The sequence below is a fragment of the Xenopus laevis genome, chromosome 4L (assembly GCF_017654675.1).
Source record: "Xenopus laevis strain J_2021 chromosome 4L, Xenopus_laevis_v10.1, whole genome shotgun sequence".
NCBI lineage: Eukaryota > Metazoa > Chordata > Amphibia > Anura > Pipidae > Xenopus > Xenopus laevis.
In genome coordinates, this window is record NC_054377.1 from 54,878,707 (window position 1) to 54,903,315 (window position 24,609).

The 24,609-nt window shown below is 38.8% G+C and overlaps 1 protein-coding gene across 3 annotated transcripts in view; it reads right to left on the minus strand.

The window, feature by feature from the left end:
• Positions 1–735: 735 nt before the first annotated feature.
• The window catches only part of wwp2.L (WW domain containing E3 ubiquitin protein ligase 2 L homeolog), a 48,791-nt gene continuing 24,917 nt past the window's right edge, over positions 736–24,609 (minus strand). For 2 of the 3 annotated variants that reach the window (XM_018257926.2, XM_018257925.2), the window contains exons 5-22: positions 21,945–22,024; positions 21,343–21,520; positions 16,587–16,676; positions 16,269–16,443; positions 15,027–15,081; positions 11,190–11,271; positions 10,398–10,526; positions 9,074–9,152; positions 7,664–7,735; positions 7,278–7,366; positions 6,435–6,594; positions 6,222–6,355; positions 4,980–5,120; positions 4,626–4,746; positions 4,307–4,411; positions 2,855–2,951; positions 1,563–1,635; positions 736–1,357 (exon numbers count right to left, since the gene is read on the minus strand). In XM_018257926.2, coding sequence (XP_018113415.1) covers positions 1,258–1,357; positions 1,563–1,635; positions 2,855–2,951; positions 4,307–4,411; positions 4,626–4,746; positions 4,980–5,120; positions 6,222–6,355; positions 6,435–6,594; positions 7,278–7,366; positions 7,664–7,735; positions 9,074–9,152; positions 10,398–10,526; positions 11,190–11,271; positions 15,027–15,081; positions 16,269–16,443; positions 16,587–16,676; positions 21,343–21,520; positions 21,945–22,024 — 1,960 coding nt within the window. In that variant the 3' untranslated portion in view covers positions 736–1,257. The remainder of the gene's footprint in view (positions 1,358–1,562; positions 1,636–2,854; positions 2,952–4,306; positions 4,412–4,625; positions 4,747–4,979; positions 5,121–6,221; positions 6,356–6,434; positions 6,595–7,277; positions 7,367–7,663; positions 7,736–9,073; positions 9,153–10,397; positions 10,527–11,189; positions 11,272–15,026; positions 15,082–16,268; positions 16,444–16,586; positions 16,677–21,342; positions 21,521–21,944; positions 22,025–24,609) is intronic. The other variant, XM_018257927.2, reaches the window with a different exon arrangement.

Below are 24,609 nucleotides of genomic sequence, written 5' to 3' on the forward strand. Positions count from 1 at the left end.
TAAAAAAAACTATAATTTTGGTTAGGGATGCACCGAATCCACTATTTTGGATTCGGCCGAACCCCTGAATCCTTCACGAAAGATTCGGCCGAATACCGAACCGAATCCCAACCCTTATTTGCATATGCAAATTAAGGGTAGGAAGGGGAAAATTTTTTTACTTCCTTGTTTTCTGACAAAAAGTCACTCAAATTCCCTCCTGTCCCTAATTTGCATATGCAAATTAGGATTCGGTTCGGCCGGGCAGGAGGATTTGGCCAAATCCGAATCCTGTTGAAAAACTGAATCCTGGATTCGGTGCATCCCTAATTTTGGTCTTAACAGAGAATTTGTTTTTAGAATGGGGCCAGTGACCCCCATTTCAAAGCTGGAAAGAGTCAGAAGAAAAAGGCAAATAATTAAAAAGCTATAAAAAAAATCAAAACAATGAAGACCAGTTGAAAAATTGCTTAGAAATGCCCATTCTATAACATACTAAAATGGAATTTAAAGGTGAACTGACCCTTTAAATAATGGCTATGGAGCATGCCAAAAATTCAATATTGTTAAATGACTAGTTCCATCATCCTTTGCTAGTTATTTTGTCAACTAGAGACCAATCAAAAAGATTTCCTCTATATCAAAAGTTTAGGTTGACAGATTTGCTCCCTTCAGGGGCAGAATTATCTGAAGATAATTTTTTTGGTAAAACATCAGCTTTCTACTCATGTTTTTCTCTTTTATCATCTCTAGATATTTTCAGGCTGTCCCTGAACTGTGCTACACTGATTGGATTTGGTTGATCCAGTATTAAAATGTCCTCAGATCATATCTAGACTGGCAGTCTCAGGCAAAATGGAGAACAATACGTAACCATAAGCTGTAGAGAAAGCCAAAATGGAAGCATTGGTGCTGGATACAACAGAAGCTAATTGGCACAAGTAAAATATCGACATATAAGCAAAAGGTCAGGAACAGGCCTGAGGAAGAGAATTGCCTTCATTGGCCAAAATCCAAACGAAATCCAAATAACGCAACATTCACGAGTCCCTTGTGATTCCAAATATAATGGAACTTTTGATTTTGCAGAAACATTAGGAGCTGCTAATAAATGAAATGCATTGTGCTTCCAAGGGATCCGAGTGGTTAAACAGACATAATACACCTATAATATACAGAAATGTCTGTCTGAAATACTACACATCAAGGTGCACTTATGCAACCATTTAGGTAGGCTTCTTTTCCCCCAATTTCTTTCATCTTAGATGAGCAATTTGATCACTCCTGGCCAAATCCTTCTGTCTCTTCAATGGCAAAAAGCAACTTCTCTTTAAGCTGCTCGTAACTCTTGTAAGGAGGGAGATCCAAACGATTAAAGCTGAAAAGATATCAATGGCATATTGAGTGTGCATCATCTCTAGATGACATTGCAATACAAATGATCCATACTGTAAATAAAAAATTCAGTAAATCGATTTTCTTTTAAAATTGTTAAGTTTGTGCATTGCCTGGACTACAGTAATTCTACACGAGCCTTGTGTGGTGCTGTGCGCATTGCCAGTACTACATTGTGGAACTCTTACCATGTGTGACTCCGAGGCAGCCAAGTATCTTTACCAACTCTGTCAATGCAAAACTTCTGAGGTCCGTTGCTACCTGCCAGTTATGAAAAGGCAAAAGGGTGACACTTAGTGAAGGTTAGTGGGATGACAGGACTATTCATTAAAGGGATTCTGTAATGATTTTTATGGTGTAGTTTTTATTTCTAAATTACCCGGTTTACTCGGCAAATAATTCACTCTACCATGTAAAATGTAATTCCTAAACCAGCAAGTGTATTTTTTTTAGTTGTAATATTGGTATGTAGGCAGCCATCTCAGGTCATTTTGCCTGGTCATGTGCTTTCAGAAAGAGCCAGCACTTTAGGATGGAACTGCTTTCAGATAAGCTCAATGTAACTAAAGAGTCGCAGTGGGACCTGGATTTTACCATTGAGTGCTGTTCTTAGATCTACCAGGGAGCTGTTATCTTGTGTTAAGCTGGCCATAGACGCAAAGATCCGATCGTTCGAATCCTTGAACGATCGGATCGGACTTCCCCATCTCCAGACCTGCCACTAACCATTCAGATCAAATAAAGTAGTAAAAGAACAGATCAGCCAATGTTCTGCCCCTACAGCAATCGTACGAAAGTTATGCCTAACAAAAGCTAGTGACAGTCTCCAACTGAAAATCGTCCAATCGGCAATACATGCAGAGATATTATTGGCAGCCGACAGAAATATTTTAACCTGCCCAATCGAACGGGCAGATTAGGCAGTTGGGACGAAAAATGTCGGGACTCCACACGTTTCGAAAATCATACGAATCAAGGATTTGGACGATCGTATCTTTGCATCTATGGCTAGCTTAAGGGTGCTGCTATCTGGTTACCTTCCCATTGTTCTGCTAATGGGCTGCTGGGAGGGGGTGGTATCACTCCAACTTGTAGTACAGCAGTAAAAAGTGACTGAAGGTTATCAGAGCACAAGTCACATGACTGAGGGCAGCTGGGAAACTGACAATATGTCTAGCCCCATGTCAGATTTCAAAATTAAATATAAAAAAATCTGTTTGCTCTTTTGAGAAACAGATTTCAGTGCAGAATTCTGCTGGAGCAACACTATTAACTGGTACGTTTTAAAAAAAAAAAAAAAAAACAACTTTTTTTTCCCCATGACAGTATCCTTTTAACAGAACAAATGAGGGAACATAGTCAACAAGCTAGAATGAAGAGAAGTTTTTCCGAGGGTGGCCAAAATGTTGTGGAATGGTTTGCATCAAAGGTGAAATACATGTATCAGTTTCAGGGGAGATATCACATAATAAAGACTTGCCTATTAACTCTACAAATCCACCCACTGGAAGGCGACATGTTCCAGTTACAAACTGCAGCAGCCGGATCCTTTTTTCATTGTCCATCTCTTTCACCACCTGTGATAAGACAGATTTCACTTTAGGCTAGAATATCAACCTACAAGGTAAGAACTAACTTATGTTCCTGAGTTATATGAGGAATTCAACGTTTTGTTTTCATTTTCTAACCTATACAGCTATGGGGCCTGTCATCTAGAATGTTCGGGACCTGGGGTTTTCCAGATAAGGGATCTTTCCGTAATTTGGATCTTAATGCCCTAAGTCTACTAGAAAATCATGTAAACATTAAATACACCCAATAGGATTGTTTTGCTTCCAATAGGGGTTCATTCTATATTAGTTTGGATCAAGTACAAGGTACTATTTTATTATTACAGAGAAAAAGGTAATCACTTTTAAAAATTTGGATTTTTTGGATAAAATAAAGTCTATGGGAGACGACCTTCCCGTAATCTGGAGCTTTCTGGATAACGGGTGTTTTTGGATAGCAGATCCCATACCTGTATAAGAGTATCAAATTGAAGAGCTGATTGATTACTGTGTTTAACTGCACTATTGCAATGTAGAACCTATGTAAGCCTTGAGGTCTCATACCATTCTCAATGATTTAGACTTAGGTCTTACCACGTGAACATATTCAGAAAGCTTCATATTATTTACTTATATAAAATCGTTTTTTTACACTGTAGTTTCTGTTAAACTCCAGGTTTTGCTTGGACTGCAAACAGAACAGCACTCCAATATGTTCTGTGTGCTGTGCTTAAAATGGATTATGGATTACTACAGGCAAGACCAGGCAGTAGTTCTTAAAACTACTGTATTAATTGTTCTTCCTTCATATTTGCATTTTTTAGAATTCCTTTAAATTAACTTGATGGTTATGTTACAGCCTACAACTACAATATTTCATAATATAATAATATAATAATATAATAATATAATATGCCATCCACAAAATAAAGTAATTGCGATACTACAGGTATGGGATCTGTTATTTGGAAACACGTTATCCAGAAAGCTCCGAATTACGGAATGGCTGTCTCCCATAGAGTCCATTTTAATTTTTAAATATGATTTCCTTTTTCTCTGTAGTAATCAAACAGTACATTGTACTTTATCCAACTAAGATATAATTAATCCCAACTGGAAACAAAACCAGCCTATTGGTTTTATGTAATGTTTAAATGATTTTCTTGTAGATTTAAGGTATGAAGATCCAAATTCCGGAAAGATCCGTTATCAGGAAGACCCCAGGTCCCGTGCATTCACAGGTCCTATTCCTGTACTTTCTTCAATCCCTTACTCTTTATCATTTGTGTGTATTACTGCACCCATAAATTACCTAATGATGAGCAGTTACTTTTTAATTTTACAGGTCTAATTACGTTGACAAGTATTCATTCATTACTTACTTGCCAAAACCATTGAGCCAGCTTGCTGTTTTTGGTGTAGTGACGATATATTGTATTCTTCTGCCAATCCGCAATATCAATCTCTTGCATACCGCATAGCATTAGCTGCAAATAAACGGGGAAACACTGATTAACTACCACAGACACAAATTTGTGATGCTCATGTCCGAATCACTCAGACATTTAAGCTATGATTAATACTGGCATAATAAACCTAAAAGTTAAGATGGCCACGTATTATTTGGCAAGGTTGCCAAACGAGCAGAACTTTCCCCCAATATGCCCACCTAAGGTGGGCATAAATGTGCTGTAGGATTACCTCAAGTTCCTTCTCATCAAAGTAACGGAGCCACTCCAGGGGAACAACCTCTTTGAAGCCTTCTAGGAAAGCATTGGTCTGCTCCTCAACTCCTCGAGTGAAACGCCAGTCAGTAAGCAGCCTACAAAGGACAGAATTATAATCAGCCAGCAAAAAGGTATATTTGTTAAGCCTTCTCCAAAAGTAATAGCGATGCATGAGTAGAATGGCAATACTTGAATGAAAGCAGCCACTGAAGTGTGTGATAATCTTTGTGAGGTTTATGTTACGTAAATTAATCAGCCTATCTGCTGGCAAAAGGATGCCATTAAGGGAGATTACAGGTCACAGTTTATCTGTTGTCTGCACACTTACCCAATAAATTCCTCTTTGTTTTCTTCAGTCACACGGATGTTTTCACCTCCCTCCTTCAGCTTATGAGATGTCACTTCACCCAGAATCTCCATGTCCTGCACAAAGTAAAGCTCCAGATCACATTCCTCAAGGTTGTTATCCCTGTAATAAAATGATGGTAAGAAAACATCAACAAAGGTTATTTCACAGAAAACGTGTGGAATACTTTATGAATATGAAGAATGTAAGTAAAGCACAAAGGAAAATCTGCAAGTGAAGGGTGAGCACATAAGAAAAAGAAGACACATTGTGATTACATCAGAAGGCAGGATAGAAGGCTTAATATGTTGAATGTAAGGGGTACAGAACACACTGCTTAAAACACAGGAATTTACTAGCTTATACCTTATATACATTACTAGGTATATTTACTCAGTATACCTTATATACCTTATATCAGGTATAAAGTTAAGTAAGTTAAAGAAGAGGGAAGTTGGCTCTAGGTGTTTACACTGGGATAGTAGCAAGTACTAGGCAAGTATGAAAAAAAACAGAAGGAGACAGCAGGTAAGTACAAAGGAAAAGAACCCAGAGTTGAATTAGTACACAGCTAAACAGTTAGCTCCTTGTTATATACATGAGAGAGAACAGGCACGGAGTACAATAGGTGAATACAGGGAAAGGTTAATACATGGGAAGAGGCATACAATATAAGTGAACACAATGGAAGAGAACAGATGCTAAGGTTACACAAAAAGAGGTCTGATGAATGCACAGGCATAGAATCAAGCAGTATGTACATTTGTAGGCATAAGGTGAGTACGTGAAGAGAGAAGTGAGTACTAGATGAGTAGATTTAAAGGGAAACAAATACGTAGGGAGATAATCAAACACAGTAAGAGAGAGACATCTGGCAGATAAGTACACGGGGAGAACATGAAGCAAGAGTAAAGGAGTACACTGGGACAAATTGGATGATGTTAGTACATAGGAATGGGGTGGCAGCTAGGGAAGAAACTGGTAAAAAACAAGTCAGTATGTTTTTTTATAATTATATAAAGGAAAGGATTTCTATAAGAAATAAGTTGAGTGTATGGAAACTTGCATGCAAGGAAATAAACGGACATTCTCAGTGGATGAGGTCAATGTGTACAGACTGAAGAGTGTTGAACAAATTATGTCAAAGTAGTATCATTTAGTATAGCAAAAACTAAACTCAAAGTCGCTAGTCTCCCCTGTTGTCTTCATTCAGACTGAACTTACTTGATCCACATAATGGAGTTGTAAAATTCCGGATCGATGGATTCAAGGTCCCGCAAGGTTGGTTTCTTGTTTAACATCCTCTTATAGAATGGCAGGGTAAACCCTGTGTCAATAAACTTCCCATGGTAAAGAGCCTATAAGAAAAGACAGAAAATCACTCAAAGAAGGAACAGTGATGAAGAAACACCAAATCCGCACTGAGTTCCTACCTACCATAGCAATAAATCGACCAATGAACCGGAAGTAAGTAAGGTGATCAGGGTTAATGGATGAAGCAGGGTTGATCTGCAAACAGTAGTTGTTCTTGCCGGCGTATTCAAACAGACAGTACATGGGGTTCAATACCTCGTGTGACAACAGAAAGAACCACTCCCTGTAATGAGAACACGAGGAAAAGAAAGGGGTAGATAACGAAAGCATAGAAAAGACAGTGAAGACATAAAAAGTTTTGAGAAACAGTAGTGGGAAAAAGAATAAGTTAAGATAAAGCACAAACGTAAGGAAGACAAGACAAACAGAGGAGAGTTAGTGGATTTGCACAGTTATACTGACTTACAATATTTTATAAAGCAGCAATTGAATCATATATTCCGTACAGTAACAGACAGTATTATGTGGGATCTCTGTGGTATTATCAACAAGCTACAGAGGCAAATCATATCTGCTGTAAAGCTGCACAGTGGGTGGAGAGGTAACTGCTCCATGTTGAGAGCTCCCCATATCCTGTCCGTGGTTCTACCCTGTGGTAGAACAGCCTGACGTAACCTACCATAGGGTAAAACCACTGGGAGGACACAGAGAGAGAGGGATAGCAGCCAGGAGCACAGGGACCAGACAGTGAAACAGGAGGCAGACACTAGAGGAACCCAAAGACCATCAAACCAAAGAGGAATATAAGCTAACAGGCACATATGAAAAGAAAATGAAAAGCTAAACATATATAGAATCTGCACACTAATACTTCCTAAAGTCAGGGAAGTCTCCTGCATCCTACCATAACTGTATAAACCACTTAGTACAATTTCAGGGGTATCCTATGTACAAAAGCCTACGAACCTGGCAATTCCACCATAGTCCAGACCTTCCTCTCCACGCATTATGATGTAGAGACGTCTTCGGAGATCATATGGCTTCATATTCATTATCTGGTCATACAGTACGAAAGAAAGAAGGCATCATTTACAGATAACACGAAGCACAGAGTGCTTGTCAGTAACTTCACAGGTGAATTGAGAAATAGCTTTATGTAATATATAATTGGTTTTGGAGCGGACTAGGAAATCAAATCATTGTGCATTGGCTTGCCATCTAGGCCAGTGAATTATGCTGCATGTTAATGAGCATACTGTAGCAGCATTAGCTTTCAGTGTCTCTAACAGTCAGAGAGTAAATGGTGAAGCTGGAGGTTATACAACATGTGCTAAAAGGACCTTTTCAATTACCTGCTGGAAGGAATCCTCAAATAGCGTCTGCCGGGACACACTGATCTTTACATGGCTTGGGAGAGCATTTGACTAAAAGAAAGTAAATATATTTCAATTAGCAGATATTCAAATACAAAATAAGACGTTAGATCCAAGGTGTCACAAACAAGATGTGATGACTTCTAAAATGAAGACCTAAACTAGTTGTCCCTATAATCTTTAAAGTGCCCACCCTACCTATATGGTGGTTCCAGAAAAATGTAGCTACAGTATATGTTATGGATGTTTTAACGTAGGCTTTATAATGGCATTTACTCTTGCATCAGATGCATCAGCTATCAGGAGAAATCAGTATATTTCCTTTACACTCTTTATTTGGAAAAACAGATCCTTGACATATTATTAACATCATTAAACTTATATAACAGAATTGATTATATAGTGAATAAAGTACCCCCTTGTAAAATATAAGGATATTCTAGGTTACAGAGGAGTTCCATGACCATATAAGGCCGAAGGCCGAGTGTTTTATACAGGTCATTGAACTCCGAGGTAACTTCTAATATCCTCAATATTTTGCAACAGGGTGTACTTTATTTATTATAATACACAAGTTTCAGTGAGTCAAGTGAAATGACATCACTAAGCTCTGAATATAACCAATGACATCACTAAGCACCATTTATAAGGATATACTTTACAGGATATTCATGGCTCTTGTGTTTTATATGGAGATTCCGTGCAGAACTTTTATGGCACAGCCACTTCACACAGCAGGCACTTTATAATCGAAGATGAAAGTGTGTGGTTGGTTTAAAAACAGGTAATTGTAAAAAATATTTGCTGTTTGGTCTTTGTTACATTCTCTGTACTACCATAGTAATCTGTATTACTATTGTCTGGCACAAGAGGTACTGGAAGTTTGGCTTTCCAATAACCACAAATAAAATAAAAGGTATACAAGAAAATCAAACCAAAGGCATTTTTATTATGCTTTATGTATAAAGCACATGCATATTTTTCAGAGCTTTACAGAGATAAATGAGTCCCTGCCCCAGTGGAGATTGCAATAAAAAGTACCTATCAACTTTACACACGCTATAGTGAATATGTTTCAAGAGCCAATTGCCCTTCCTGTACTTGGAGGAAACCCATGTAGACATGGAGAGAACACACAAGCTTACTGCCATGGCTGGATGTGAACCAGGACAGTGATTCAAGGCAGCAATGTAAAAATGCTAAGCCAAGTAACTTAATTGAATCGCTACTATAAAGCAGCATAAAAGGAGACTATGACACCTATCCAACAGCAGAGGGATTATAATCATCTTTTTTTTTTGTAAAACAATTTAAATAAAAAAATATATAACTTCAGCTATATCATTTATATCGTTTTTTTTTACAACACAAGCTGATTAAAGAACTCACATGGCACAGGAAGCGGAACTGATGGTATTTCCAACGGAAACTTCGGTCATATGCTCCAGGTGAGTCGCCCTGCTTGACCCTGAAAGAATGAAGTGAGTAGTAAATATGGCTGAATATACCTCAGGTATATGAGTGCATAAACTATACATGGGTTTCAAAAGAACAATTGGCTGCCCATCCATTCTTTATGTGCATCTCAACACTACCAAGTTGTCTTCATAACTTGCTCCTCATTCCACATAAACATATATATATATATATATATATATATATATATATATATATATATATATATACACACATATATATATATATATATATATATATATCTATATATATATAGATATATATATATATATATATATATATATATATATATATGTGTGTATATATATATATATATATATATATATATACACACATATACATACACATATATATATGTGTATGTATACACATATATATATGAACCCAATTCATCTTTTACACTTCCTTATAATTATTACTTTCTCCTTATTTTCATCCACAATGTGGATGCCAAGCCAAGCCTGGTACTGGCACTATAGATAGAGCAGAGCTGCAATCCTCGTTCACAGTTGGTAGAATTATGTTGATTGAAATTTTACAAAATATGCACTAAATGTTGATTATCCCTTAGTGCCTATCTTTATCATTCATTGTTTTTTAAATTGGTCTGTAGGTCAAAACTCACTGTAATCACCCATGTATTGTGTCTTACTATACTGAGTACATAGGTTGAAGACCCTTTTAAATAGGGATGCACCGAATCCACTATTTTGAGAAAAGATTCGGACGAATACCGAACTGAATCCAAATCCTAATTTGCATATGCAAATAAGGGGTGGGAAGGGAAAGACATTTTTAACTTACTTGTTTTGTGACAAAAGTCACTTGATTTCCTTCCCCGCCCATAATTTGCATATGCAAATTCGGATTCCGGGCAGAAGGATTTTGGCGAATCCAAATCCTGCTGAAAAAGGCCGAATCCCGAACCGAATCCTGGATTCAGTCCATCCCTACTTTTAAATGTGTGTGACTCCTATTCCCAGTAATTTCTGTCGACTGATATCACGCCAGGCATCTAAGGACTTAACGTTCCACATGAAAACTGTTGTTGGAAAGTGTGTGGCAGAATTACACAGTATTTTTTCTTACTATCGCTGTTATTTAAAATAACCCTTATCACCCATTTCCCTGCACTAAACCACCTTTGTCTTGCAGCTTCCTTTTTCTTATTCATATACTGTATATTTGCTCCAACCAATTTTTATCATTTTTTTTTCCATCCTTCCTTCACACATACCCTGAGTCAAAACCTGGACGAGGGTCTTTGAAAGTTGTAGCATGCTTGTTATGATCAACAAAATAGCGTATGCCTTCACTTGTATATTTCATTTCCCAGCCCGGAGGTAGTGCTGGTTCCTGAATCATGCTAAAAAAAAGTTGGAAATAAGGCTGTTAGTGCAGACATAAATATATATTAATGTTTAATATTGCATGGAAATGTGATGATTCTTCTGTACACATACATATAGTCATTAGGGATGCACCGAATACAGGATTCTGGCTTTTTCAGCAAGATTCGGATTTGGCCGAATCCTTGTGCCTGGTCGAACCTAATCCTAATTTGTATATTATATTAGGGGAGGGAAGGGAAATCATTTGACTTTGTCGTCACAAAAGAAGATTTCTTTTCCACTTTTTCCTTTCCTGACCCTAATTTGCATATGCAAATCGGTTCGTATTCAGCCAAATCTTTCACAAAGGATTTGGGGATTCGGCCAAATCCCAAAATAGTGGATTCGGGGCATCCCTAATAGTCATATATTTGATATATAATATCTGTTAATATAGATTTTAATTTAAACTTTTGTCAGAGTAGCTATTTCAGTTGTATTATTGTTGCAATGTACTGTATATTGCTCAGACATTATATTAAACCAGGTAGCAGTGCAGTATAAATGAGCTTTTATTACTAGCAGCAAGTGTCTGGGGTGCAACACCCGCCTTTATTTTTGGAAGATGTGAGAATACTATTTCTAATTATTATTGCATATAATATTGTCCATAAATGCATGGTGTTCGTCTAACTCACCCCTGAGTCCTTGGATCTTCCCACTGCGTGGTTCGAGTATTGTGATTCACGTAATAAACCCGGCCATTATCCTGACGCTTCTCTGTTGTTTAAAAAAAAGAAAATTGAGATCAGTACCAAAGAAGCAACCAGCATAAAGTAGGCATTATGATCTATCCAAGAGTAGTGAATTACCAAGGAGCAGTCCATTTTTTCAAAAGAAAAAAAAAAAAGAAAAATCAGCAGTCAGTTGTATTGCTTCAACCTAAATTCCTTATTTGCAAGTGATTATTTGTCTAACCTGATTAAGTGTCTTGGGGGCACGCAACGCGTCTGGGGATGATTGTTTGAATAAAGATTTTTCTACTTTTTAAACCGACATTTTTTGGTCTGATCTATATGTGGCTTTCCAGAGTACCTTTCTTACATTGCATATGGATTATCCGCTCCCCTGAGCCGAGAGCCTGGGGCAGGAGCACTGGAGTCACTATTTTACTTTGGGGAGTGATTTTACTATCAGTGGATGTTTCTATGCTTAAATACATGCCTTAGATTATAATTTGTCTAACACCAATATATTCCTAAGAATTACCCAACTGTGTAACTGAGATAGAAATGATAGGGCTAAAAAGCTTTGTTTTCTCTTCCCAACTTCATGTCTAATTTGATGCATATGCCCAGATTGTCAGGCAGTATGTTTAAAATCAGCAATCTGCTCAGCCATATCTCAACAATAGAACTACACACAAAGAATCAGAAAAAGATTGCTGTAGTACAGTCCAGGGCAGGTATCTAATATAAAAGAACACTCGCTGGACATTAGAACGAACTCCACTCACAGGTCTACATGCATTGACCACAAAAACCCAAAAAAAACATAGGAAAAATAAATTCTCGCCATCACAGACAAATACCTTTCCTGCAGGACTAAATGATATTAAAATCTGTTATTTATATGTCAATAAAAAGAGAAACATACATGACACACGCATTGACATACAAAAAGCACACAAATCCCAGTTTCCTGCCCATTTGCCCCACATTCCTGGCTCTGACAGAGCAACATTTAAGCCAGGTGATGAGTGCTGACGCTCACAAGGGAGAAGAGAGATTTGGCAGAGTCCCAAACAGAAGCAGTTTATAACTGCTCAGACCTGTAACTTGCTACATGGACATTCTTTAGCATCATGAAGCAAGTCCTCTGTTACTCCCAATCCCTCTATCTGCACAGTGCAGACACTAATGATACAAATAAACAGCTTGGATTTCCCCTGACTCACACTATTCAGCTGCCTTTGGGAAGTATTGCTTTACATTTACATTTTAGTTAAAAAGAGAACATGAGGCAGCCATATGAGGCCACTCCTCTACAAATCAGCAAACCTACAATTATCTCCCTCCTACACTTCTGCTGATTTTCAGGCTTGTGCATTATAAAATATCAGGGGTACGATTTTAAATCAACTTTCTCAAAAAAAAAATGAGCTAGCCAACAGAAATGAGCGGTTTTCTTTTTGCAACGGATGAATACGAAAATAATTCTTTGTAACAGTTATTATACAGTATTAATAGAATGCATAGTGTGATTAAATATACACATTGTAACATACAATGGGGTTAATGAGGCAGCGGCCTTGGACAGCAGAAAATCGTCACAACAATTATAGTTGTACAGGTATGGGACCTTTTATCCAGAATGCTCGGGACCTGGGGGTTTCCACATAACGGATCTGTCCGTAATTTGGATCTTCATACCTTAAGTCTATTAGAAAATCATGTAAACATTAGAAAAACCAATAGGCTCGGTTGGCTTCCAATAAGAATACATTATATCTTAGTTTGGGTCAAGTACAAGGCACTGCTTTATTATTACAAAGCAAAATGTAATTGTTTTTTAAAAATTGGATTATTTGGATAAAATAGAGTCTATAGGATATGGCCTTTCTGTAATTTGGAGCTTTCTGGATAATGGGTTTCCAAAAAACGGACCCCCTACCTGTATTGCATGAAAAGATTTCTAGATTTCCAAGTAATTTTTTATAGACAGATGGATGGCTAGATAGACTGATCGACAGACAAAACACATGCAAACTCTTAACACATAATATATATTAGTACAGGTACGGGATCCGTTATCCAGAAACCCATTATCCAGAAAGCTCTGAATTACGTAAAGGACCATCTCCCATAGTCTCCATTTTATCCAAATAATCAAAATTGTAAATAATGATTTCCTTTATCTAGGTAATAATAAAACAGTAGCTTGTACTTGATCCAAACTAAAATAGAACTAATACTCACTGGAAGCAAAACCAGCCTATTGGGTTTATTAATGTTTACATGATTGTCTAGTAGACTTTAGGTATGAAGATCCAAATTATGGAAAGATCCGTTATCTGGAAAACCCAGGTCCCGAGCATTCTGGATAACAGGTCCCATACCTGTACAGATATGGGACCCGTTTTACAGTATGCTCGGGACCTGGGGTTTTCAGCTTTCCGTAATTTAGATCTACATACTTTAGTCTACTAAGAAATAATTTAAATATTAAATAAACCCAATAATATTGTTTTGGCTTTTATAAGGATTAATTATATTTAAGTTGGGGTGAAGTACAAGGTACTGTTTTGTTACAACAGCAGAAAAGAAAATCATTTTTTAAAATTAGAATTATTGCATTAAAATATAGGCTATGGGAGACGGCCTTCCTTGTAATTAGGAGCTTTCAGGATAACAGATCCCATACCTGTACAGCAAAGTCAACACCAAATAAACTGGGCATGTTGTTCATGCTGCACAATCTCAGCGTCTATTTTATTTAAAGTTTAGCAAAAAGTTAGAGGAACTCACTGAACAGTACAGTGCTGCATTCAGTTCATTAGGAAACCAGAGATAAAGTGGTCTGTCTGCTGAAACATTTCTCTTACTTGTGTGTAGGTACTCATTTATACAAAGTTTCAGTTAACTTCTAAAGTTACGCTATAAAAATGCATGCGATGGGGGTCAACATTTGTTGCCCTGGTACTTGAAATGACATCTATTCTGCATGGACCATCCTGATAAGTTACAAGCTTCATTCTATTGTCAGTTTGTCCCCCACGTGCTGCAGCAGCTATTCCTCGGATTACAAGGCTCCTTCAGCAAAGCTTGCTAATACCTTTCACTCTCACACAGACAGGAAGCATATCTGTGCAACCCGAAATACGTTTTTAAATTCTGTGAGCTGTTGATCTCTTATTAAAAAATTAAATAAATAACCATCTTATATACACTATATATTTTTTTTCTGGAAAAAATGTGGAGGCAGTTTACTGCAGATCATCACAACTGGAAGATAGTACGGTTGGGGAACTAACTATAAAATAAAACGGGTCATGTGGGTGAATATTTCCTTTAATAATGCTGTGATGTATTTTCATTCTAAAGGTTTTTATTTGAAGCCCCAAACTGTGGAAAATTCCACTTTAGAAAGTAATACCACCCCTCCCTCACGCCCACAGTGAATTGACATAGGCTGTAGAGACGTTCTGGCAGTAGTCAAGATAACTCCTCATTTTATCCTTTACAAACAACTATGAAAATGAAAAAATATATCCAATGAATCATGCCAGGAAACATTAAGCATGATCACTAAAAAAAAAAAAAAAAACAGGTTTCAGCAACATAACAGCACTTAGCCTTAGGCTAGCAAACTCCTTATCCAAGTTATGAGGACATAGCTGGAAACCTTATTAGGACCAAAATTTAGAGTCATTTTTTTTGAGAGACAGTTTCTAAAATTTTTTCAATATTCCTATATTGTATACAGCTGAAAAGAGTCACACAAACAGCTCAGTTCTAGAAGGCATTTCCACTTACCCCATCCGTTGGGTAGAGCTCCAAGCGGGTCATTGTCAGGAGCAGCAGATGAAGGCTACAGAGAAACATCAATGGATAGTGTGAGGTTGTGGGAAGGCAAACAGGTAAACAGGTAACTGCAAATTTCCCCCCCTAGTGATAGAATGGTTCAAGACACATGGCTGCTGGAGTGATAGTGAGCAGAGCAAGAGATGCCATGTGCTCATCAGATGTCCCCAGCTGGACTCAGCACTCACACGTCCGACTTGCTCCTAAACCAGAGGGGAAAATATTGCAGGCCTTTCAAATGAAATCATTCCCACAAGCCACCAGTAAACGCCCAGCTCTTCCCAGCTCTGGGCTTAGATCCTGACCCCCCCATCCCCACACAGACCCCCTCTCACCTCCTCCCCTCCCAATCAAGCCCGTCCCTTGGCAGAGCGGTGTGCAAGAATAACCCAAACTGAAGAACATTCAGCAACTTATAGGCAGAGTTGCACCCCCCTTCCCTTAGATCCTGGCTCACAATGTACCTTTCTTCTCCTGCAGTGAGGAGATGCTTAGTGGGAAGGAGGAGGTGTGTAAGGGGGGGGTGTGAAATTGCTGGGAGGTGCAAAAGGGGCGTGTGGCGTGCTAATGTTTATATAACACCCCCTCTCTGACCAGCTGAGGCCTCCAGGGAATGAGGACCAGGCTCCACTGTGGAGAGTTTGTATCAAACCCTAAAAATGTTCTCTTAAAGATAGTAAAACAATTAACTTAATAAAAACTCAAGCCGTCTGACGGAGGAGAAGTGGACAGATGCCACATGCTAAAAGAGTTATATGTTCCAGTGTCATTTTAAGAGCCCAACCAGTACAAATCCTGTGATTTCATCATTATGCCTAACAATACAAATATTGTCCTTCCATCGTCCCAGCAAGCTAACATGAAAACAACATTGTTGCTAGAATGAATGTCTCATGACAAATTCGCAGCTCTTTTTGCTAATGCAAAGCATTAAACAGCCTCTCTGCCAAAGAAAGGTTGGAATTCTCTTTAGAGACCAATTTCATGCCATTACAGCAGTAGTGTTTTCTATGTTTTCAGGCTTCTGAATCTGTTCTAAAAAAAAATCTGATCTTTATTACCAGACACAAGGCAATTATACTTGCACACAGAACACACAGGTAGCATTACCATCATGCAAGAGATGGCAACAAGTGTATTTTGTGTGGCCTGCCATTGCTTATCCCAAAGCTTTGGAGGCGTGTGTGGTCTCACCTGATATAGGAAACGCTGGCTCAGCTGTTGCATGGCCCCTTGCATCTGATTCCTCTGTGACTGCCATTGCTCATAGTTCCTGACATACTCTGCTGTGGGCCTCTGCCATGTGGTTGTTTGAGTATTGTGGTCAACATAATAGAACCGACCTCTGTTATCCACACGTTTCTCCCAGCTGCATAAAGAGACAGAAAGGATCGATTGGAGCAATACAGACATATTTTTAACTCTTAACAAGATTTTTTTATATAGATGTACCAAAAAGGCAATGACACAGCTCGGTGGGGTTTACATGAGCTAGTATGGTGGGGGTCTTACCCGAGGGGTAAGGGTCTCTCCCACGTAGTGCTCTTGGTGTTATGGTCTACGTAGTAAACCCGTCCATTGCTCAGTTCTCTCTGCTCCCACCTAAAACACAAAGCACAGGACTGACCACTGCACTGTATACAGTGAGTGTGTGGCAGGGGCAGGAAAGCAGCACCAGGCTTACAACAGAGTATTAATACATCCATAAATCTGTATTGTAATGGAAGGATGTATTTTGGTTCTAATAGAAAACAAAGAAAGACATTTCCTAGCCAAAGTCAAGTGGTGAATAATTGTTTAGGTGCAAATGTATCCAGGTCATGTTCATAATGATGTGTCTCCTATAGGGGAACATGTTTAAAGGGCATGGCGTGACAGTAAAGTTATCTTCTTTTAAAATGAACTGTTCTTAGCATCAGAGCCAATGAAAAAAAATAAAACAAACATGTTCTAAGGTAGCTGCCAAATGTGACCGTGCGTGTAATCTGTGGAGTGTCTGAAATTGAGGTTTTAACTGGAAGTGTCGTCAGACTAAAGTCTGTAGCACATCCAGCTCCAGTACAGAACTGGCAGCAACATCTGAGCCACTCCATACTCTGTCACAGACACTGCGAGTTCCTTGTCTACAGAAGCACTGCTCACTATCCCGATAAGACTTTTATTTACACTATTATTATTAGTATAGTGTAACAGCAAGCCTGCATCAGGTCTGGCCACGGCAGGTCACTAAACAGGCAACACACAACCAACCAATGCAGCAAGACACACAAACACAATGACACATTAAAGGGAAACTATCACCAAATGAAAATGTAATATAAGATTCATCATACTGAAATAAGACGTTTTCTAAATATAATCAATTAAAAATTCTGCACTGTTTCTGAAATAATCAAGTTTATCTTCACTATCCCTCCCTCAGCATCTGTTTCTCTTCATTTTCTCTTCATGCAGGAGTTGGGTGTCAGATAATCATTGAAAGTTAGATCCAAAATATCTCATAGGGGGCTCCTTTTGCCTAGAAGATGTATTAGAGCTCATTTTAATATTAAAATCACCAGACGTCATGTCTCTCTACATGCAGAATATGCTCAAAATGCAGTTATTTTGTTAGATTTTATTTGTACTGGAATCAGTTATTTGAATGAGCTCCAATTAATTTGCTAGGAAAGGAAGCCCCCCCCCATAAGAAGTATTGGATCTGAAGCTGGCCATAGACTTACAGATATAATCGTATGAATACTCGATTCGTACAATTTTCGGACCGTGTGTGGAGTGTCCCGACATTGTTCGGAAATTTCTTTCGGTTACAGATAATATCTCTGCATGTATTGCCGATCGTCTGATTTTCAGAGGGAGACTGTCACCAGCTTTTGTCGGACATAAACTTTCATACGATTGCTGTCAGGGCAGAACATCGTCTGACTAAAGGTTAGTGGCAGATCGGAGATAGAGACGTCCATTCATTTAATATTGCAGGTAAACCTGCACGTCTATGGCCACCTTAACTGTCAATGATTATCTGACACCCAACTGCATGAAGACAGAATGAAGAGAAACAAATGCTGAGAGAGGAATAGTGAAGTTAAACTTGATTTTAGTTTCTTATTTTATTCTCATTTTCGCGATAGTTCCCCTTTAACACACTCAGACCGAGGATTTACAGAGCACCATGGAAACTATGTATTGTAAGGACACAAGTTAATGGCAGATGAATGCAAGCATTTATGGTCACAGATACACACACAAACCCAAGGGTTGAAAGAAATACAGAACACGAATAGACAGCAACAGCACAAAACACAGAAAGAAAAAGCATGGTTTCTGTTGCCCTGCCGGTTCAAGGATTCGGGTTAGATCGTCCACTCTTAGAATCAGGCACAGTACTACAGATTGACTGCCAAGGAGCCGCTCCTAACTGCAGGAGGAAACCGCAGCCCCTGCGCCAGGGCGACAGACAGAGTCTCTTTGTGTGAGCTGGAGAAGTGAACAGCAGCCAAGACAGAGGAAGAAAGAATTACCTTGCACATAGCACCAGCCATGTACACCTCAATGACAGAGCTACAGACACACAATACAGAAAATCCACACCGCAACTTCCATTGCTTATTCCACAGACCAGAGAAATTCTTTATATCTATCAACTTTTGTTCTGTTTGTGTGTATATATTATTAATAGCCATGCTGCTGCTATCCAGGTGATGCTGGACTACAACTCCCAGCACTGCAGGTCATGCACTAGTCTGGAGGATGCAGTCACTGGTAGTTTAGCAGTAGCAGGATTTGTTCTTCTAGTATGTGCCATAAAATGTAAAGACAGGCCCTGTCTGCTGCTGTCTTTGTTTTGCAAACCAGCATTGCATCCGATTCCTTCTATATAACCACTTTGCAGCAGGGATTGTGTAGGTCTAGTATTTGTGTTGAAAGGAGAAGGAAAGGCTTGCAGCACTTGGGGGTGCCAAATGTTAGTACCCCCAAGTGATTGTAGTTAATTACCTGAAACCCCGGGCCGGTGCTCCTATCAGCAGAAAACTGCACCAGCCCGGGTTATACCAGTGAGCACCACGGAGCGTTTTTCTTCCAACTTCCTCCTTCTTCGAGCAACTGTGCATGCGCAGTAGAACGAAAAGCCGAACTTTAACTAAAAAAATCAGCTACTTCCTTCAACTGCACATGCGTTTGCCCCGGGAAATTTTAAGAAAGAAGAAGCCGGAAGAGGATCCCTCCGTGGTGCTCACTGGTATAACGCCGGGCCAGTGCAGTTTTCTGCTGATAGGAGCACCGGCCTGGGGTTTCAGGTAAGTCAGTACAATCACTTGGGGGTGCCTAACATTTGGCACTCCCAAGTGCTGCAAGCCTTTCCTTCTCCTTTAAGGGGGTTGTTCGCCTTTGAATTAACTTTTATTATAATGTAAAGAATGATATTCTGAGACAATTTGCAATTGGTTTTCATTTGTTATTATTTGTGGTTTTTGAGTTATTTCTGAGTTGGTAGTATTTTGTACATTGTTTTCTCCATGTTTTAAACCAAGTTATATGAGCATCATTGCCCTTATTATGTGTAATAATTCTTCTGAAGTGAAAGATCACTTTCACTTTAAAACCTTTTGAGTTATTTAGCTTTTTATTCAACAGCTTTGCAGTATGCAATATATAGCTATCCGGTTGCTAGGGTCCAATTAGCATGCACCGATATGAATAAGAGCCTGGAATATGAATAGGAGAGGCCTGAATAGAAAGAGAAGTATTAAAAAGTAGCAATAGCGATAATTATGTAGCTGTACAATTGCTTTTTAGATTTCCAAAGCTGGAAAGAGTCAGAAATAATTCAAAAACTATAAAAAAGAAAAATTGAAGGCCAGTTGAAAAGCTGCATTATATGAAATACTAAAAGGTGAATTAAAGGTGAACTATCCCTTTAAAGTTGTACAGATTTAAACAAATTCTTTATTTCGCTGGATACTAAGTACTTATTTCCATTGCTTGCAAAGTAGTCCCAAAAAGAGAGGGAAATATGCAGTGTACAATTGTGGCTTCCCAGTGGAACAAGTATGTAATTATACACAATAAATCCCAGTCCATGAGAACATAAAAAATACAAAGTAAATGACACAGGTACATACAAATTTGAGAAACAATATGGGATTATTAATAATTCATACTCGGATGACAAAATGTGCCATTCCAAAGAGGAAAACAGGGAGGTGACTGAAGAAAACAGAGGTATTCGCCCCCCAAACCTCTCATGTTCATCATACAGGAGCAGACACTCTGCTCACTTCTCTCCAATGTTCACATAAAGGGGGTTTTCAGAGTAAAAGCCTAAGTTTTCCAGCAGCTCTGAGCAGGAAGTGCTCAGTGAAAAGAACAGAGCCCCTCACACAGCTCACATAAAGAGCCAGTGAGAGCACAGCCCTAATTACCTGTGACTGACACTGCTCCCAGCCTCTGACCTCACCAATCAAATAAACAAGCACTCCTGGGCCTCTCTTAACCCTTCTTTGTATAAAAAGACATCACTGCAGGTTAACACCCAAGACACAGAACAGAGGCACAAACAAATAGACTGAGCTCGAACCTCAACAGCACTAGCCAATGCCAACCTCTGGTTTTCAAGAACTCCCTTAGCTAATAACTATGTGCAAAGGTAAGAACAGTGTTAAAAAAACAACACAGAGAGCATAATATAAATGAACTGATAATGAAATGGCATATATTGGTTTAGTCACTTATGTTAAGCACTTAGGAACTTAAATATAAAAGCTAAATTTCTTTAACATAATCATACTCTGCAAGGGCGTTACGTTTCTAAGTGCTAGAAGTGCATTAAAAACCTACTCTAATAATGAATACAATAATAAAGCTGATTCATTAGACTTTAAAAAAGCCACAGAGTGGGAAATTTTAGAAAAACTGGTCATGCCCGTATGATCCATAATCAGGAACCGCCCACAAAGGACTATACAGCAGCATTAAGTAGGATGGGGCTGCACTATAAACTGACCATTCCAATATAAGCTACACAAAATTGTCCCCCACCCTAGTGAGGCGAGTTATTGCACAGGATTGTCCCATTTCCACAAATAGCTTTACTGTGCTGAAGAGAAAGATGCCTTTCAGTCAGACACATAATGCTGCATTCATGGCTGAGCAGACTCCACCAAATCTATATGCCACAGTCTCCTTTACGCACCAAGACTGACGTATCAATAGTCCTATGCATTTCATTCCTCAAGGTGCACCCAAATATATACCCATTGCTTCTTACCCAGAGGGAAGGCCTTCTGCAGCGGGGGTCAGAGCAGAAGGCTGCAAGGAGTGCGTGTCCTCATTGTCTTCTGAGGGTATTTCTGACCCCAATGAAGGGCTGCTGACATTGTTGGATGCTTCATCTTGTGCAGACACCCCCAATTCTGATCTTGTGGCACAGGAACTTTCTCCATTGACTGGAAATAAAGAAAAACATACCCTATAGGAAAGCCTATTTGAATTCCAAAGACAGCTTCCTGTAGATTATATATTAGAGGGAATCACTTTGTCATATCCAACTAAAAAGAACAACAATAACAATAGATAAATCATGGTTACTGCTAAATCTAACTTTCAGTCCTTGTAGTCAAATCAGTGTTTTTCAATACAGACAGATATACTGCTAAACAAGCCTGCACACTTGTGGAAGGAAGTTGTAATCATTTTAAACAGGGGGATGAAGCTATTTAAGCTCTCTATTTCTTTATTTCTTTAGGCTATTGATGAGACTCACTCAGCATCTCCAGGGATCAAGTAGTGGGTACAATGTTACAGACATGAGTTGTGCCATGATAGGAGACCTCAACTAATGACACTTTAACAAATGTAAAACATACTTACCAAGCGCAGTGATGTTGCTCCTGTTATTCTGCTCCTGTATTGTCTGGCTGGGGTCACTGCTTGCACTTTGAGGTGGAGAGCTGTATGAGAATTCATTCTATTTATTACTACTTTTAAGAAGCTGACAAATGACCAGAACAATATAAGACTCACAGGCTTGCGGTCCATTGTCAAAGGTACGGCAGAATCAGCATACAGGCCTTGGCACTACTTGTTGAAATGACCCAATGAAGTCTGATGCAAATAACCCACTTAAACTTGTCCATGTGGAAGGTGCTTATAAAAAGTCGCCCATAAACCAGGAGCTACCCTTTAAAAGTGAAACTGAACTATGTATATAACAGCTTACCATTAAGCTATTTATTTTGCACATTATAATAACAATGCATGCGGTTTGTTGGTGCTTTGATCTAAGCTTAAGCCAAAGGATAGGTGCTGATAAAAACATAAAGATAGATACTTGAGGTGGCTCAGCTAGACAAATGCATCAAACCTATCATTGTCTACATAACCATTATATGTTACACAATGAGAGATTTGTAGATTTGGAAAAAGTTTTTTGCCCAGACAGCACAGGCTTTCCAATACATTAGCTGTGAAAATAAAATGAAATTTATAAGTGATCTTAACAAAAATGTTTTCTCCTTACATAGATATTAAGTTAGAGGGCAGGCATACATGCATTATACATTTGTGTATGAGAGACAGGGCCTCCATTAGGGGGGCAAAGGGGTACTGCTGTACCGGGCCTGGGCCTGGGCACGGCTGTGCTGCACTTTTAGATATAGCTGGGCCCCACTTGACAGCGCCAAAGCCGTGGAGCATCACCTCGCCTCTCCTGAAGTCCCAAACAGCCGAAGTGCCGAACAGCCGAAGTCCCGAAGCCGTGAAAAGACCTGAAGTCACGAAAGCAGCCGGAATTGAAGTCCCAAAGTGGCGAAAAGACCCAAAGTCACGAAAACAGTCGAAATTGAAGTCCCAAAGCAGCAAAAAAAGACCCGAAGTCATGAAAACAGCTGAAATTGAAGCACCGAAGAGGCGAAAAGACCCGAATTCACAAAAACAGCCGAAATTGAAGTGCTAAAGTGGCGAAAAGACCCAAACTCACGAAAACAGACGAAATTTAAGTCCTGAAGCGACAAAAAGACCCAAAGTAACGAAAACAGCTGAAATTTAAGTCCTGAAGCGGCGAAAAGACCCAAAGTCACTAAAGGAGGCGAAGTTGAAGTCCTGAAGCCAAGAGTTCAATTCTTCTCATTGTTTTGTTTTTTAATCCCCTGGCCACCAATGTATTATTTTAATAATCTATAGGCCCCTGCAACCAATGTTTTTTTATAAAAAATATTCTCTAGGGCCCCAATCTTTTTTTTTAACTTGTAAGGGGGGCCCTGGTCACCAATTATTTTTTTTAACTTGTAGGGAGGCCCTGACACCAATTTTTTTAAAAAAAATTTTTTATGGGGGCCCTGGCGCCACAGTTTTTTTTAACTTATAAGGGGGCCCTGACCATTAATAGCTTTTTAGAACTTGTGTGTGTTTGGGGGGGGGGTTACCATTTTTAGCGCTGATGTCTGTGTGGGCGGGATCTGGAGTGGGGCTTGGGGGATGGGGTGGGCATGGACCCGAAAATTTTGTTGTATGGGACCCCGTGATTTCTAATGGCGGCCCTGATGAGAGATGCTATGTCCTTCCAAAGACATGTTTGCACTGTGACAAATGATGCAAGCAAAACAGATCTAGTGTAATACAGTTTTGGTGGTAACTAAATACCTTTGCTAGGACAGCACTATACAGTATACCTTCCCAGGTTTGTGAATTGAGATGGGTGGTGAGAACAGCATGGTGCTCCTCTGTGTCTAAGGAAGACCATACACAACCTATTGGCAATCTCCTCTGCATGCGACAACATTGATTTATGGTAGGCTGCTTTTTTTTTTTTCACATGTTGTATATGGACCTCACTGAATTCACTGTTTGCAATTCCAAGCTACTTATATGTAAATAATACATGTGCTGCTGCTTTATCTTCATTTATAATGGAACAAATTCGAATAACCAGGAGGTGTCTGTTATCTATTTCTGTTGAGTCCTGATGTTTTAATTTAAAGGGGTGCTTCACCTTTAAGATACATTTTAGCATGTTATAGAATTTGATCTTCATTTTTTCCTTTTTTTTTTTAATAGTTTTTTAATTATTTGTCTTCTTCTTCTGATTCTTTCCAGCTATCAAAAGGGGGTCACTGACCACATCTAAAATCAAATGCTCAGTAAGGCTACAATGTATTGCTATTGCTACTTCTTATTATTCATCTTTCTATTCAAGCCATCGCCTTTTTATATACCAGTCAATTATACAAATCAATGCATGGTTGCTAGGGTAATTTGGACCCTGGCAAACAGATTTCTGAAATTGCAAACTGCAAAGCTGTTGATTAAAAAGCTAAATAACGCAAAAGGTTTTGAAAGTAATCTTTCAATTTAAAATAATGATTACAAATAATCACTGTAAAGGCCAATGAATGCTCACATAACTAGGGTTTAAAACATGGAGAAAACAATGAAGCAAATGCTAGCAACTCAGAAGCTCATGAAACATTCTGCAGAGGACTGTGAAAAGAGAGAGTGGGCACAAGTTAAGGTGGCCATATACGGAGTGATCCGCTCG